General features: G+C 49.3%; 2 protein-coding genes and 1 pseudogene across 5 annotated transcripts in view; 2 read left to right on the top strand and 1 right to left on the bottom strand.

Annotated features, from left to right (window-relative positions):
* Positions 1-1,313: 1,313 nt before the first annotated feature.
* Positions 1,314-10,980, bottom strand: VPS72 (vacuolar protein sorting 72 homolog). The gene is made up of 6 exons (XM_011377650.2): positions 10,767-10,980; positions 7,365-7,517; positions 7,102-7,216; positions 6,527-6,703; positions 2,241-2,385; positions 1,314-1,914 (listed from the first exon to the last, which is right to left on the bottom strand). The coding sequence occupies exons 1-6, from the start codon at positions 10,881-10,883 to the stop codon at positions 1,521-1,523; spliced, it is 1,101 nt and encodes a 366-aa protein (XP_011375952.1). The 5' UTR covers positions 10,884-10,980; the 3' UTR covers positions 1,314-1,520.
* Positions 10,981-11,075: 95 nt separating this feature from the next.
* Positions 11,076-17,014, top strand: part of PIP5K1A (phosphatidylinositol-4-phosphate 5-kinase type 1 alpha) — a 35,442-nt gene continuing 29,503 nt past the window's right edge. Inside the window, exon 1 of one of the 4 annotated variants that reach the window (XM_011377646.2) lies at positions 11,076-11,209. Coding sequence is in view for 3 of the 4 variants with exons in the window: in XM_011377649.2 (XP_011375951.1) it covers positions 15,323-15,404 (82 nt within the window). In the remaining variant the exon portion in view is untranslated. Of the gene's footprint in view, positions 11,210-14,881; positions 15,405-17,014 lie in introns of those variants that run through there. The other 3 variants (XM_011377649.2, XM_011377648.2, XM_011377645.2) reach the window with 3 other exon arrangements.
* On the top strand, positions 13,218-13,336 carry LOC111730543 (annotated as a pseudogene).

The raw sequence follows: 17,014 nt of genomic DNA on the forward strand, positions 1-17,014 counted from the left end.
ATGCTTCCCCAGCTTCCAGCCACTCCGGATGGGGATCCCGGGCATCCAGGCTGGGTTTGTCCTCCCACTGTATGTGGAGAGAGCCCGGCAGCACCCTTCCCATAACCTCGCCTGTCGGTGCCTCTTGACCTAGCACGGCTGCCGGGAGCCCTGCCAGCCTGCCTGGCCCCATGCCCAGTTCCTATTGAAAAGAAGGGGGGCAGGCAGAGAGCTTCAGGGGTATTCTTCTCTCTTCCTCATAATCCGGTCTTTTTCCTAAACTGGTTTAAGAAAGCAAGGAGGATCGGGGAGAAGAGTTCTCTTACCCACCCTCATTCCTTCTCTTATTGTGGGGATCGAGATTCCACTGTTTACTGAAATTCTAAATCCTAAGGAAAAGTAGGGGCTCACAGGAGGTGGGGGGCGGGTACTTCCAGGTTGGGGTCACGGTGGTACAGTCTCAGGAGGAGGGACCGCGTCCCCAAATTTGTCCCTGGCTTTGGACGGGAAGGTGACACCAGACCAATGGGTAGGAAATGCCTTCTAAATAGAATAAAGTTTCTTTAAAAACAGTGGGAGGATTAAACTTGTACGATCTTTTACAATATGAAAAATACGCACAAGCTACACATACACACCATGCTGAATGTGAAAGATCCAGAACGTGTGTGATACGTGGACAATGTAAACTACAGCGTTAGGGGACATGACGGACAGCAGCAGAAACGCACACTGAATGACAGAGACAGGGACACACTTTGTATCGTTCCCATTAGGAGCCACCGCTGTCCTCCCACTTCCCACCACGAGCCCCCTGCCTTCCCCACCTACCAGTCCTGGCGGCCACCTCCTCACCTCCCCGTCCGTTGGTCAGTCTGTCTGCCCTACTGGAGCACTGTCTCAGCAGCAGGAGGAGCCCGGTGCCGGGGGAAAGGGTGGGGGAACAGTGAGCTCAGCATTTTATTATTTTAGCTCTGGCCAGGTGGGGGGTAGTGGGAGATCACATATACACAGCCCCCATACCCTGCCCAGCCCTGAGAGCCTCTAGTGGCCACTAACAGCCATGACACCTCCTGCCTTTCCCTTCGTACAGGCTGCATGCAGTCCTAGAAACCCGAGTTCCGGGAGAATCAGATAGTTGCTGCCTATTTGGTGCCTGCTATACTCAAAGCAGTGACTAAAAGGTGATATAAAGGTGAATATAAGGGTTTTGTTTGGGTGTCTGATTTAGAGGTGTTTCTAATCTAGTTGGAAGAATGACTATTTTACAGTTTAAAAAGGGCAACTCACGATAGTAAACACTCAAGACGTTCGCAAACACTTCGTGATGCCAATTGTAGATTAGACACCAGACGAAAGGGACCTTTCTATTTTATTAGATTGAAAAACAGAACACCAGTAGGAACTGGGGGGAAAGATGGTGAAAGGGATACAGAAAAAGGCCGGGCAAAGGGTAGAGATGACAAAGGGAAGCAGAGAGAGAAAGGGGAACACAGAGCCCCACGTCAGGGCAGGAAACAGGTGTCTGAGGATGAGACACCTCATTTGATGACGATTTTCTGGCGCAAGGCTCGCGGCCCAGAGCCAGGCAGGGGCTCAGGGGGTGGCGGCCCCGGGCCCAGGGCCGAGGCGGCGGGCGGCAGCCCGTGGGCAGTGATGTACTTCTTGTAGGCCTCGCGGATGATCTTGAAGGCTCGAGCAGTGGCGTAGGGTATGTCTGTCACAGGGTCCCGGTAGAGGGCGGGGCGATGGGTCACTGGGCACACCTCCCGAACAGGGACCTTTGGGGCCCGCCCTTGGGGAAACCATGCCTCAAATGTCGCATCGTCGCTAAAGGTGATGAAAGTACGTGAGCAGCGGGCAGGAGGGACGGCGGGCCCGGTCCCGGTCCCGGTGCTGGCAGTCAGTGCGGAAGCCGTGGGGGCAGGCTCGAGTCTGAGGGGAAAGACCGAGAAAGACACGAAGCTGAGGAGAGGAGACAGCAGGTAAAGAAAGAGGCCAGCGGTGAGGCAAGGGGAGGAGGCGGAGTGATGGCCGCACTCGGGGGGATGCTATTCAGTGACAGACGGGACCAGAATAACGAATGACAGAGAAAACGGAAAAGACGGAGGAGAGAGAGGCTGAAAGAGAGAAACGGGAGCTGAGGGAGAGGGGCTGAGACCGCCCTGGGCCGGGGAGTCGTGGCAGGGGTGCAGGCGACACGGGCGCCCGCGCTCAGCTGGAGGAAGGAGCCCTGCCCCCTCTCCCCGGGCGTCACTCACCCTTCCACGTCCACGGTCTCTTCCCTGGGGCCTGGCTCCCCAACCAGCGGCACCGTCACTGAGTGGTAGGTGATGATGGGCCCTGGGCACTTCCGCTTCTTGTGAACCTGCTTCTTCTTGTCCGCCTCCAGCCGCTCATACGTCTCTTGAGGGTCAAAGGAAAGAAGAAGAGGACGGTCGCCCCCTTCCCACAGCCCACTCCTGCCCCACGGCCTCTCGGTCACCTTCCTGGCTGCCGAGCCACCGCCTGCCCGCCAGTGAGGAAAGTCCGTCAGGCCCTCCAGCACCTTCCATTTCCTGAGGGTTCTGCTCGCCTCTCTGCTCATCGTTTCCCAAGTCCCCTGGGCTCCTCCCTCACTCAGAACAGCGGGACTTCCGAGCCGGACGGGGCCCTGTGAGGAGGAGCCTGCCCGTTGCCCGACACCCCTACAGCTGCCCTGTCAACCCGCTCTGTCCCCGGCAGGGCACTGCGTGTTTCGGCATCTCTAGTCATTAGAGTTCTTTCCTATATTGAGCTGAAATTCACTTCCTGATGACACTGTCATCAGGCCATAAAGGACACGAGTCTAATCTGTCTTCCACATGACAGTCCTCTAAGTAGCTGAAATTAGTGTCCACGTGTCTCCAGGCTGATCACGACACCCATTCCATCGATCCATTCCTCGTCCAACACGGTTTGGAGTCAACTCCCTCCTCCTGCCGCCCCTGAGCCTAGGACGCTCCTCTGTGACTGTACCCATCGCAGTCAGTGGCAGAGGTTGCGAGCCGGCAGCCCACTTAGGTGTTTTGTTTGGTCTGGATAGTGTTTTAAAGAAAAATGTGAATTAGTTGCTGACATTTAAAAATTAGACAATACATTCAAATACAGAGATTCCTGGTCTCTCTTAAAGAAAAAAATAAACCCTGGCAACCCTGGGTCTGCCTTCTCCCACGGCAACAGTAACTGTCCTTGCTGCAGGCGTCCCTTCCGGTTCACCGCAGTCCCCCTGGCTGGACCTGTGACTCTGCTCCACGGCAGTTCGTTATTGGTACGCACGTCTCCTTAAGGGCGGCGACTGTGGCTCGTATCACCTACATGTTTCCGGTTGTGCAGCACTTGGCAGAACAGGCATGTGACAAATATGTTATTGCGTAAATAGGTCAAAAGATTCTTGGTCCCTTTCCTCCAAATTAACTCCAAATGTCTGTGTCCTTAGAAGACGTCGGCACCGGAAACGCCATCCTCTAGATGAAGTCTGACCAAAGAGTCCCCAGGAACCCCTCAAGTGATTAACCTTAATGTTGTTTTCTTTCCCGGAGCCAACCTTCCGACCCTTTCCTCTCGCGAACACATCCCTGTCCTCTGCAACTTCTGCTCCATCATCAGCCAACTCATCTAGATCCTCGAGTCCCTCACTCAGCATTCCTTCCAGAACTTGCCTTACTGGAAGCCTGTCGCCCACTGTGGCCAGCACTCTGCAGCCCTTGGTGGAAGCTGCCCGTCCCCTCCCACCCCATGCAGGACGGGCCTGTGAGCTGAGCCCGCTGCAGCTTTTCCATCACGACTCTGCCACCCGCCGCGCCCTCGCTTCTCTTCTGAGACCCGTCCGACAACCGCGATCACTTCCTCTCCTTCCTGGTCGCGGTCGCTCCCTCACTCCAGGACTTCGGCAATGACTCTCGCTCTTCCTCTCCACCTCGATTCCTATCATCTGAGGTCACCTGGTGACTTCAAAGTGCACGCAGGTAGCCCCTTCCCGCCACTTCCCACCGTTTCTTCACCACGTCATCTCTCGACCACCTTCCTGTCCACGACAGGCTACTTACCCATCCAGCTACAGATACAGCTTAGGCGCTGTCACTGCCTGAAACGGCCCGGCTCTGAAATATTCAAAGTCAGACATCCAGGCTGTGACCCCAACACTCGATGCTTCCGGTCTGTCCATTCCATTGCTCTAGATACCTCTGTCTCCTGCCTCCTCGGCCCTTCTCATACATGGACATGTCCTCACTCCGTCAGGCCCTTCCAGCCTTCATTTCCCTTTTAAATCGAGCTCGGGTTCCTCAGTCTATGATATCATTCATTCTCTTGTCAATCTAAACTCCTTTGCCCAGACCTGGATGGCTGAGTGCTACTGTATGAAACTTATACAACAGGTATAATGGAACCAGAACACATTCATGATGCCAAACTTCAACAGACCCCCAATGCCAGCAGATAATCCTGTCTCTACAACGACTCCCGACGCTCTGCGCGCTCCTCGGGCTTCCAAGTCTATCCCCAACTCCTGACGGATGACAGTGCCCGAAAGACATCAGGCGAGGACCACTGCCATGTCCTGCTCTGAATTTCCAAACCCACAGGTCTGAGCCTCCCGCCCCTCCATCTTAACTTAAGCCCAGTCCCCTACCTGTGCGCCACGCCCGCCTCCCTCCTCCCATTTCTCCAGAAACCTACACTGCTAACTCCCCGTTCTTTCTTTATCATCAAACTCGTTCAGTTGCTTCTCACAAAGGATTCAGTCCCTCCAAACCTTAAATAAAACAAGGAAAACTCTACCTTGACTCCAGACTCCCTTACAGCTTCCATCCCCTCTCCTACCCTTCACAGTTGACCTTTTTGTCTTTCCAACCAGCTTCAAAATGCTCTGGTCCCCAAAAAGTGCCCCCTAAGGTCATCTCTGACCTCCATGTCACCTAAACCAATGGGCACTATGCAGTGTCCTCTCTACCGGCATCTCGGCAGCCTTCAGGGGTGATTCTACCTTGAAACATTCTCTTTCTTTGGTGTTCTTAAGACAGACTCTCCTGCAGTCTCTGACTCTCTGGCCACACCTCAGGTTCTTCTCTATGCTCGTCTCGTACGAGACCATTTCATTTTAGTGTCTGCAGGACTCTCGTGGGCCTCTGTGTTCTCTGCTCACTCTACACTTTCTCCTGGATTAATCGGATCCACTCCAGTGCCATCAATTACCGCCCATATTCTAAAGGCTTCCAAGTTTATGTTTCCAGCTCAGATCTCCTGTCTCAGCGCAATTTATATTTATATTTACATTTACATTTTTACATTTACATTTATATTTACATTTACATTTACATTTAACTGACCACTCAGCACTGCATAAATTGCTCACAGATGCCTCAAATTCAACAGGTTCTAAGTGAACTTACTATTTTCCCCCTGCTGAAGCTGCCCCCCGGGAGTCCCCTGTCAGTTACTGATGGCAGAAGCCTGGGCGTCACTCTCCTTACAGTGGCCTGAACCAATCATTGTGGTCAAAGGATGCAGACTGTGATTACGGTGACATCAAGGTGACCTCGTTGTGATGGTTCTCAGTCATTTACGTGTTTCGAGGGATAGCTACCGTTTTAAAGTACTGAGTTGCTGTTTTACGGATAAAGATTATATTTCGCATTTTAAAGCCAATACAAATGTCCCAATTTAAAACCAATTAAAAAAAAAAAGTCATGAGCATACACCCTGAAGATGTTGGAGAGGAACTAAATCTTTTCCCAATCATTATAGTCTTTAGAGTTAAGTTATCAAAGGTTCAAAACTATGATTAAACTGGAGTGGGTTGTATCCCATAATCTTCCATTCCGCGGTAAAACTGCATTTTCGTTACGCGTGCTCCACTACATGTGCTTGCCAAAGAAAGAGAAAGGGATTCAGAGAGAGAGAGGAGAAATTCATACTGTAGGTGATTCTACCTGTCATTTCACTCAGCGGGAGTACATCCCAGAGGGAGCACACGATGGGAGGTGTGACAGCTGTGTTCCCTCAATTTCTCACATACCTCTCATGATTTGAGACTCTCACTGCCCTATAAAGAAATGTATGTTTTTCGTACAATACATTACTGTACACGATTGTGTACCCAAGGGCACATAAACTGAAGAGATGTGTTACAAACTTTACTCGAAAGCAATTTATCGCACGAACTGGCTGACCCTACTGAATTTCTAATTCTCCTGATCGTTAGAGCAGGCATTTTGCGAACAAGAAAGCAAGATGCGAGGAGGTTGTATAGTTTGCCTGCAGCCTTACAGCAAGTGAACAACAGAACTAGGATTTGAACTCGGTTTTATACAACTCTTATTTCACACCAAAGTACTTCAATAAATCTTGCTCTTCAAAGCCTTCATAACTGCCTAGTTCCTCGCTCCTAATTACTTACTTGCCCCATTTTTTCCTTCCGAGTCCCTTGTGTCAAATCTCCACCTCTCCCATTCTCTGGGCCCTCCAGGTCTGTTTTTCTCATGCTCCTCAGCCCCTACACCCACTGTTCCCCAAGTCGCAGACTGACCCAGTGAGCGTAAGTTGAGCTCCTCTGTGATCTTGGCCTCCCTGAGAAGCTCCTCCTGGGTCAGTGGCCGCTCGCAGTGGGGCCCCTTTCGCCGCCGTGACTGGCCCTGCCTCTCCTGTACCCGAAGGAAAGTCTGTCGTGTATGTTCAGCTGTAGACTGTCGCATGGACTTCCGACCTGGGAAGGAAGTCAGAGAGCAAGAAATCTTTGAATTCGTTTTGAACTCCTTTGTTTATTTTTTTAGTTTTAAAACTTTATTTGGAAATCATTTTTAACTTTAAAAAAAGTTGCAAGAATAGTACAAAGAACACCCACGTATATTTTACCCAGATCACCTATTAACATTTCGCCCCATCTGCATTGTGTGTATATGTTTTTTTCTTAAAAATCTGAGAGTTCAGTTGCACACATCATGGCTCTCTACCCCTAAAGATTTCAGTGTGTCTTTCCTGAGAATAAGGATTTCCCTTACATAATCATAATATAGTTGTTAACGTCAGTAAATTTGACACCGACACAATAACTTTTCTCATCATATTCCAGTTCTGCCAGGTGACCCAAACGCCCGCACTCACTGTCAGCGCCATCGTCCTGCAATTCCAGCGGTAGCAGCGCCTTCTCTTCTCGGGCCTTCTGAGAGCCACCAGCTGGGGTGCTGACCTTTCGAGGCCTCAAGCTCTTCAGAGGCTCCTGGGGACGGATTAGAGACAGACACCAGGGAATGGACAGATAAGGAGCAAGATGAGACTATTAACAGGAAACTAGCACTGTAGGCAATGGGACTGGTGCGGGGAGAACAGGAATGAAAAGCCCAAGCGAGCCGGGACTTCCCCCGCACCTTATAGGCTGTGGTGACGACGCGGCGCTTCCTTCTCGGCTCTTCTGCTTCTCCATCACTGGATGGCTCATCCCCTTCGTCGATGTCAAAGTCAGAGTCCACCTCATCCTCTGTGTCTGACTGGTCCCCTTGATACTCATCGTCTCCTGATTCCTGAGGATACAGGGAGGTGAGGCTCTCGCTGGCATCGGAGCCATTAAAGCCGCTCCCAGAGGAACAGAATCTCTTTGCTTTCTTCGTAAGGGCCGCCCCTCTCCTTCCCGGACCAGCTCTTCATTTTCCTTGGGCAAGAAACCCTCCTCGCTGATGGCGTCTGCCTCCAGCACCGCCCTTTCCAACACTGACTGACTGCCCGATTCCTGTAGCACGCCATGCTAAGTTCTAGGGTACAATAGGATATACTTTGGTCCCAGGGGCATTACAGTCTAGTAAGAGGGCAGGACATAATTATGAAAGGACGTTTTAACACAAGGCAACATATGAAGTACCAGATGGCAATTAAATGTTACAGGTGTTCAGAGGAAGGCACACTTGCTATGGGCTGGTAGCCTGGGGAGGTTTAAATATCACACTTTATCCCTTTAGACCAAGGGCTGGCAACATTTTCTGTAAAGGGATAGATTAAAACAGGTAATGAGCCAGATTTTGCCAGTGGTCTGTAGTTTGCTAAACCCTGCTTTAGACTGTAAAGCATGAAGGGAACTTGAACCATGGTTAAAAATACTGGTAGTATTTGGACAGGCCAAGAGGAAAGAGGGACTCGTGGGGAGAGGGAGTAGCAAGAACGAAGCAGCAGGGTGGTGTGCAGCACGTTTATGGAATAAGGATTTAGACCTAAGTAGATCAGGAGCTTTGCCTCTGGCGAGAAGTCTTCCTAGCTGACTGCCTGCGGCTCCAGCACAGCCTCCTTTCAACGTCAATCGATCGCCCTATAGGTCTATAAGAGTTGAAAAGAAGGTTGCACTCGAGCTATAGAGGAACTTAAATGTGGCTAATGAGCTTCTGACTTTAAGTTGGAGGCTGGTGGTTCTCGATCGTCTCCCTCTTCTTGTTTTTCCCAGCAACGATCATTGTCGAAGGAAACTAAAGTTACTGTGAGGTATGTCTCATTCCTCAAGTGTGTTGGGACAGGAAAATTGATACGACTACGTACAGTGGGGAGCCGCAGAATATTTGAGGGGAGAGGAAAAATGCACCTAAGGGGTATTGTAGAAAGCTCTGGAAGCGATGAAATGGGCCGGAGTAGAGAACATGGAGTACAGCCTAGACCTGAGGTGATGCGAACTAGGGCCAGCATGGCGCCATACTGGAAAGGAAAGAGAAAAAACACGGGAGGCAGAGGATTTGACTGGGCGGGGTAGCGCCTCGCACATGTGGCTCTCTCTTCAATCATTGATGCAGGCTAATGGGCTAATCTTGGGGTACACGCTGCCAGAGTAAGCAAATAACAGAGACCGCTGACACTCCAAGCCAGTCAGAGTTCTATCTTGCACTGATGACCATCACTTCCTCCCAAATGATGTTTGTGAAAGACAGCCGGGTCACACGTTAATCCCCTCGGCTCTGACCTGGTATTAAGTCACATTGCCAGAGTGCAGTAGTACAACTACTCATTAGCTTAGAGCCCAATCGCAATGTTTTTGCTGAGTTACGGATTTAGTGCCATTCCTGTGGCTTTTATCAAGGATCACTAATAGACATGACTAGATAAGAAAATGTTTTTACATCATCTACTAAACCCGTTACTTTATAGATCTTATATAAGGATGCGATTCTCCCTAGGACTAATACTGAGTAAGTTTGTCTCTCTTAAAGAACTTATATGCTTCTTTCTTACTAAAAAAAGAAATTCAGGGTTTGATTGCCAGGAAACTCACAGCTAAATTTAATATCAATTGGTATTATCATTTCAGCAGAGGCTCTGGTATAATTACTTTTGATCTGTCTCTATTTTTACTGTTCCTACTTTTTGTTTATATCGTAAGCCTCCTTAAATCCTTTTTGGAAGCATGACGGGTACATATTAAATAACGACTCGTAAAATGACAGGAATAGGAAAACAGCCTTTAGAAGAGGGATGAGAAAGTTCTATTTTAAACGAGCTGGTTAGGGCTGTGTAACTAATGACTCCCAACCAGCCACCTGGTTGGGAGTCCTGGGGACTCTATTGCCTTAATTCCTTTTGAACTCTCCTGTCTATGTTTCTCTACTCCCAACGCCTCCTTCAAACCATTCTCATGACAGAATGATCTTTCTAAAGTACAAATCTGATCATCTTCTCAATCCTCTGGATGAACAGGAAAATTCCTTAACATGGCTCACAAGGCCCTACATCATCTGGCCTGTGTCTACTTCCTCCATTCTTGCCAACCTTTATTCTCCTTCATGGAGAATGAGAGTAGATGTGCAGGTCCCACGCCAGGACCTCAGTGCCTTTACACGCTCTGCCCCATGCCCTCCGTGGACTAACCTTTCTCCTCCCCGTGCTCCCAGTCCTACTGCTCTTCATCCAGCCAAGACCTACTTTTCATATTGTCCTCAGCTTAACCATCATGTCCTCCAGGGAAAACCATCGCGATCAACAACTCTGGCTTCCACGCCTTACCACAAGACCCTACTTATTCTACTCCTTATCACACAGGATTTTAACTGACTGTTGCCCCATTTAAGGTCAAATGGGTGTTTTGAACACTGTATCCCTAGAGCCTATCACAGGGCTTTGCTTGCTCTAGGTGCTCGACACATGCTTAAAGAATGGAAAGAGTCAACGGATACAAATTTAACAAATGCCAAGCCAATCCAGACACGGGACTGGGCGCTGGATGTACACTGTTGAACAAAACAGACCATCTCTAATCTTACAGAGCTCACGAACGAATAGGAAAGGATAAACAAGTAAGCAAACCAAATCTAATAACAAAGTGAAGTATGTTCTATGAAGGAAATATACGAGGACACTTTTTCGTACAAAGAAAGGTTATCTAGGGAGATAACCACTGAGATTTGAAAGCTGAAAAAGGAGTAGGCTAAGCCCCTCTATTTCTGGGAGGCTTCTTTCTATTCTTCAGGTGCATAACCAGCAGTGGGCCAACGGGTATAAACCGCGTGACTACGATGTGCCTTGCGCGCGCTAGACGTCAGAAGTGCGGTGACAGATGCAACTAGAGAAGTGCACGGTAGGTTCCTGCCACGTTCTGGGGTGTCTCCAGGCGGCTTCTCTATCCCCGCCCCATCCGGGCTCTCGCTCCAGGTCTCCACCGCATCCCCCTGACTCGCCCGCCCCGTGCGGGTATCACCCGCCAAGGCTCCGGCCTATTCCCCGCCCCGTTCTTTGTCCGAGGTTTCTCCCTTCAGGACTCCTCTTGGCTTCCTCCCCTCCCTCTGCCGGGGCCCGGCTCTTGCCTCCGTGAAACCCCCATAAGTCGTCTGGTAGAACTCATCTTCCTCCTCTGCCTCCAGGAGCCCAGAAAGCCGGTTCCCCGCGGTCTTCCGCGGGGCCCGGCCCCCAGCCAAACTCATTCCGCCTCCCGAGACTGCGCCGCCAACCTCGGCCTCCCTCCCAGCGCGGATCCCGGAGCTCGGCGCTCGACACCACTGCCTGCAGGTGGCCGGCGGCGGCGGAAGCCGCCCGTTCCAGGCAGAAGCAGCGGAGCGTCGAGGGGCGCCTAGTCCCGCCCCCCGGGCGGGCTTTACTCTTCAGCCCCGCCCACTCCCGCGCAGACACCACCCCCAAGCTCCTGCCGAAGCTCGCGCGGACCTGATCTGCAAGGATTCCTTTCGGTGACTCCAGGAGCCCCCACTCTAAGTCCAGAATTTGGGAGTCAACACGTTTTCATTTAGAAGAGGTCAGTCTCCCTCTGCTCTATTCCGTTTTCCATTCTGCTGCCCGTAGAAACCTTACTAAAAACCCAGTAAGGTTTTTCACTCTTCTACTCAAAAATCTTTAATGGCTCCCTGTATCTGCAGGATAAAGTCCAAAATCCTAGAGGCGGAATAGTAATGTGGTTAAGGGCAGAGCCTTGGAAAGCCAGATAGACCGGAGTTTGAGTTTGAACTTAGATCTTCTAGATGTGTGACTTTGGACGAGTTGCTTTGCCTCTCTGAATCTCAAGTTTGCTCACCTATAAAGTGGGACTGATAATAACTACTTTTGAAGATTGTTGAGAAGAATAAGATGTAATCCTTGTAAATTACTTAGCACTGTCTTAATAAGCACATAGATGTTTAGTAGGTGATAACTGTTATTAACGTGGCATTCAAGAGCCTTCATAATTTAGTCTCTCTTTGTCTTTCTAACTTCACCTCCTGCCACATTATCTTATTCTAGCATCACTTTCCTAACACCCAATTCTGTCGTGCCTCCATGCTTTTCCTTCTCATTAGACTCCCTGTCCTTTTTGTCTACCTGGCAAAATTCTAATTCTAAAAGACAGTGAAGTCTTGCTGCACACCCATTCCTCTCTTCCCAGCACAGTTCTCATAGCCATGGAGATCAAGCCTCCTTGATTCTCTAATATAATTCTAATCTCAAATAGTCTGTGGTATCGTCAAACCTCCGTGTCAATTCGTCTTCCCATTTTTTATTCTGAAAATATGGTTTTCAAACCATACCACTTGTACATACTCTAAGATGGCACCTATTACACTTTATTCTAATGATTTCTATGTCTGTCTCTCTCATTAGTCTGTGCTCTTTTTGAGGGCAGGGACTTTATCTTCTGTGTATACCAGGAACTCTCATAGTGCCTGGAACATCATTGGGGCTAAATAACACTAATTCAAAGAATGAATTAATGAATGACTAATTACATGAAATTGGTGCCCATCCTTTTATTCTCCCTCTATGTTGATCTTAGCAGCTTCTAGCCTCTCCATTTTGACATTAGAAATTGTTCTAAGACATAAAGGTCACTTTAATAAAGCTCTGTGTGTGTGTGTGTGTGTGTGTGTGTGTGTGTGTGTGTGTGTGCGCGCACACACATTATATCCTCCAAATCTGTATGTGCGGCCCTTTTTTGAGATCATCAGATTGCCCCCTGTTTCCAAAGTATATATTGGTGAACTCCCTTTTCTGTTTCCTTGGAAGCACTAATCCAACATGTCCTGCTCTGCCCCTTCTTCCACACCCTGCCACGTCACCACAGTTCTGCTATTCCAGGAATGTTACTGGGCAAGAGTGGCTCCATGAATCAGAGCACCCCAGGGATTGAGTGGGGGGGGGGAAGGGACAAGGATTGGGGGGAAAGATCGGAAACACCCCTAGCTCAACTTTTTCAATTTTGCCTTCATTCATATACTCAGGAGACATGGATTAGGCACCTACTCTGTGCCAGGCACTATTCTAGATCCGTGAGATAGAAAAGTGGATAAGATATAATCTTTGCCCTGAAATGTTCACAGTCTTAACGAGGGAGACAAAGAAGTAAACAGACTGCCATAATACAAGGTGGTAGGAGTAACAGTAGCCATTTTCTAGTACATAAAGGAGAAACAAAGACCCCTAAGCTGCTGCAAAATAGGGATCTTTTCTGGAGGGCCAAAACTGAATTCGTAGCTCAAACCCCAGGGAGAAAACCCTGTTTGACCTACTGCATTGGTTAGTTAATTATTGGTCTATGTCCAACTTTTAAATCAAAAACAGCTTTACCTCTACACCAGCTGATTTATAAAATAACTCAGGAAATAGTAGCAACTCCACGCCTTTTATGGAAACAAGGATAATTTATTTAACAAATATTTATTGAATACCTATGACATAAATTCTGTGCTAGGCAGTGTACCCCCAAATGTCTAATTTTTGTACTGTTTAGTTGAGTGGGGCCTATAGGTATAGGCAATTATAAAATACTTCAGATCTACAGCCATGCCACCCTGAACATGCCCGATTCCATCTGATCTTGGAAGCTAAGCAGGGTCGGGCCTGGTTAGTACTTGGATGGGAGACCACCTAGCAATACCAGGTGCTGTAGGCGTTAAAAAAAATACTTCAATGCTACGCAATTCCATTGCTATGGAATTGCAAATAGCAATCCAACCATTTGAAGTTTGTCTACCTTCAGTACCCAAAGGAGGGTGGATAATCCAGCAGGTGGCAGCAGGGAAACAATTATTTTAGATCTTGATGAAGAAGGGGTAGAAGGCAGAGATCAATGCCTGGGGATATTCTCCTAGGTTCCCTTTTGAAGATCCAAAAAACATCCGAATAAAAGATAACCGGGCATCTTGGGGCTACCATACCTAGAATTTTTTTCCCATTCTTCTTCATTTATTCATTCCAGAAGTAATTATTGAGCCCCTACTATGTCTAGAATCACATCAGGAGAGGAGCTGAAGATACAAGAGTGAACCAAACAGTGGCTGGTCCCCAGCAGTTAGGTCTCTTCAGAGAGAGAGAGAGACAGTCCTAGGTCTTCAGATCCCCACCAGAGTTCACAGCCTCCAGGGCACTTTGTTAAAACTGGGCAGAGTTATGTGACAACATGGCTGGACCTCGAGATAATCATGCTAAGCAAAATAAGTCAGACAGAAAAAGCTGAAAACCACATGATATGTTATATGTGGGATATAAACCTAAAAGCAACAAATGAACAGGACAAACAGAGACTCACGGACATGGACAATAGACTAGTGGTTACCAGGGAGCGGGGAGGAGGAAGGTAGATGAGGTAAAAAGGGTCAAATATGTGGTGACAGAAATCTGTGGGAAGTGAACACAATGCAATATATATATGCCTAACTGTTAAATTGTACACCTGAAACTTACTGGATTTTGTTAACCAATGTCACTATAAAAAATAAATATAAATAAAAATTTTAAAAATTAAATAAATAAAAATAAAACTGGGCAGAGTTACTGCAAAGACTAGACTAGGATGGGGGAATTTCTGTGTGTCGCCATGTCCTTTGGAGCATAGACAACCAACAGAAGCTTAGGGCCTGGATCACGGGAAGATTGTGATATGGTCTGATCATCTTCCTTGTCCCCTCTTTGACTGGTCTTCATTCGTTTATCAAATATTTACTGAACTCCGTCCCAGTGCCCAGCATTGCCCTTGAGGCAAAAGTGTAGATAAGTTTCAGATGTCATTCAGAGGAAGGCAAGACATGCACGCACGTTTAATAGTAAACAAGGCAGTAAAGCCGGAAAAAATACTTGGTGACATGCAATGTTTTGTGATGTTCGACTGCTTAACGCCTCTAACTTGACACTAGCGCTTCCGTGGCTGTTCTTCCCTGGGCTGTGAAACTGAGGGAGCCCGCGGAGCGAACGCTTCTCCCGATCTCAGGCAACGCAAACCCAGTCCTGTCAAAGAGCGAATCTAAATTGACCCACCGAGCCACCGTAGGGACGGTCTGCGGCCCAGGGCGCGCAGGTATTTCACCCGTGGATTCGTTAGGCGGGGGAGGACCCGTGTCATGTGACCCAGTAGCAGCTTCCCGATTGGCTTTGCCCCTCAGGCCTCCTTCCCCCTACGTTTAGTGGGACGGAACGCTGAGAAGGTTGAGCGCATGCGCAGTGCCCGGGTTTCGCTGGCCTCCCGGAGTGGAGCGGTGGGGTTGGGCGGTAAACAGGCTGTGGCTAGGGATGAGGGGGGCTCGCTCCCCAGGGGCTTTTCACGCCCCCTTATTCCTTTAGATGTGGTTTGGTCCGGACGCGGGGGCCCGGCAGCCGGCTCGAGCCTACTCTCTTGTGAGAGGGGACAGCAGCTCCAGCGGAAAGCGGTTAAAGTTACGGAGAGGCTGCGAGACGCGTGTCGTCCCCTATGCCAGCCGAATGGTGTGGCTCTGAGCTGGTCCAGGAGCCGGCCCGACGTGTCTGAGCGAGGCCCCGGAGGGGGTGGGGAGGTGGCCTGCGGAACGCGGGTTCTGTGAAGAGACGTGGGGAAGATTCGACTCTGAGAAGAGGAAGAGCCCGATTGAAAGGGAGCGAGGCCGCTGAGGGGGAGGGGGCTGCCAAGATGGCGTCGGCCTCCTCTGGGCCGTCGGCGGTCGGCTTCTCGTCCGCGGATTCCGGGGTGCCTGCCTGCCCCTTGTCCTCAGGTAATCAGGGCGGGGCGTGAGCGGGGGGCGACGATGGCTGTGCGGTGGTGGGGAGAACAAGACCTGAGAGGAGGGGGCTCCTGTAGCTGGGGATGTCCGAGGAGTTGCCGGCGAGGAGGGTAGATGGCTGGCTTTACAAGTAGCAGGGCTTTCTGCGCGGGCAGGGGAGTCTGAGGAAAGGATGAATTTGACTGAGAAAGGGAAGGTGGCCAGTGTTTGTCGGAAACACTGGCGGTCTTCGAGGAGACCGAGTTGAGGACTTTGAAGGAGTGAGGTCAGGAAGGGGTGGAGGTTGACGGTGATGGTAGGAAGGAAACGGCAGGGAAACCGAAGGGAGTCGAGAAAAGTAAAGTAAGTGGAGGCCTTATATGTAGAGAGGCAGGTAGAATCCACGTTGGTTGTGGGGTTAATTGGATAAAAATGTGGAGGAGAAGCCATGGGACTTAAAAGGTACTGAAGAGTGATGGACGCTTTCGATTGCTGGCGAGTTGAGCGAATTATGAATTTTGTCGGGGGTGGGAGTTGATGGAGACGTCTTTTCCATCGGAGACTCCCCCCCCTAATGCGTCACTTCTTCTCACTTCGTGACCCCCGCCCCCCCGGCCCCCACAGGCGCGCGTTCGCCCTGACACATTTTGTCAAACATCTTCCCTTGATGATTCCTGTCTCTAGACTGACCAGCTTTGGGAAGGAATGGGACATTTTGAAGGGAGCCTGAGGAATGTGGAAAATTTGAGTTTAGAGACCCTAAAGCGGAGAAGGTAGAATGATGGAGTCTTGAATTGCTGTGGAGGCTGAGAGAGGTGATGCTGGGAATTAGGTCTGCGAGGATGGAGTCGGGGGCGGCTCCAAGTGCTGTGGGGTAGTGTGTTGCATAATAGGAAATGGACTGGAAGAACGCTTAGGCTGTGTCAGGAAACCGACACTTGGAGAATGGAGCTGGGGACTGTGGCTCAAGGTAGTTAGAAACTATTGGAGATTGAGGGAGGGCTCAGGAGCCCACAAGAACAGCAACAGATTGTGTGTAGGAGGGAAAATGTGTGGTGCTGGGATGTGATGTGTGTGTTGGGGCGAGGAGGGGGAGGTTGAGTCAGAAACTGTTCTAGAGCTTCCATCAGAAATGTCTGGTGTTTCCCAGTGACTGTTGCCTCTATACTGTGAACAGGAGAGACTACCTGATCATCTGGGTGCTTTGCTTGAGATGTTGACATCTTCTTAGGCCTGGGATTGTATCCTTGCCATTTTGAATTGGCTAAATAGAGGGTTCCACCTTTCATATTCCAGCTCAGATGAACTAATATGTGGTCACAAGTATCTTCTTCATAAACCACAGTTTTATTTATGTACATCTAATTTTAGTTTCTCTAGAGGTGATTTTTGCCTTTTCCGTAAAAGCATTAGAGGGTCAGAACAACTCATGGTGCATTCTAAGTGTGAACAAGGTAAAGTACAAATGACAGTTTTTTTGTGAAGTATCTCCTTAAAACCTTTCCCCTCTCCTCCAGTGCAAGAAAGAGGAATGGTCGTGTGTATTCCTTAAACTTAACTGTCAAGTCAGGTATTTTTCTCTCCTAGAACTAGGTTAACCTTAAAAGCCATGTGTTTATAGC

This window comes from Pteropus vampyrus, unplaced genomic scaffold (genome assembly GCF_000151845.1).
Source record: "Pteropus vampyrus isolate Shadow unplaced genomic scaffold, Pvam_2.0 Scaffold319, whole genome shotgun sequence".
In the NCBI taxonomy this organism is placed as follows: Eukaryota; Metazoa; Chordata; class Mammalia; order Chiroptera; family Pteropodidae; genus Pteropus; species Pteropus vampyrus.

Coding starts and splice junctions, on each gene's coding strand:
- VPS72 (XM_011377650.2), bottom strand. CDS start 10,883: ATGAGTTTGGCTGGGGGCCGGGCCCCGCGGAAGACCGCGGGGAACCGG. Junction 6,704..7,101: donor GCAGGACGATGGCGCTGACA/GTGAGTGCGGGC, acceptor CTTCCTTCCCAG/GTCGGAAGTCCATGCGACAG. Junction 2,386..6,526: donor GCTCAACTTACGCTCACTGG/GTCAGTCTGCGA, acceptor TTGACCCTCAAG/AGACGTATGAGCGGCTGGAG.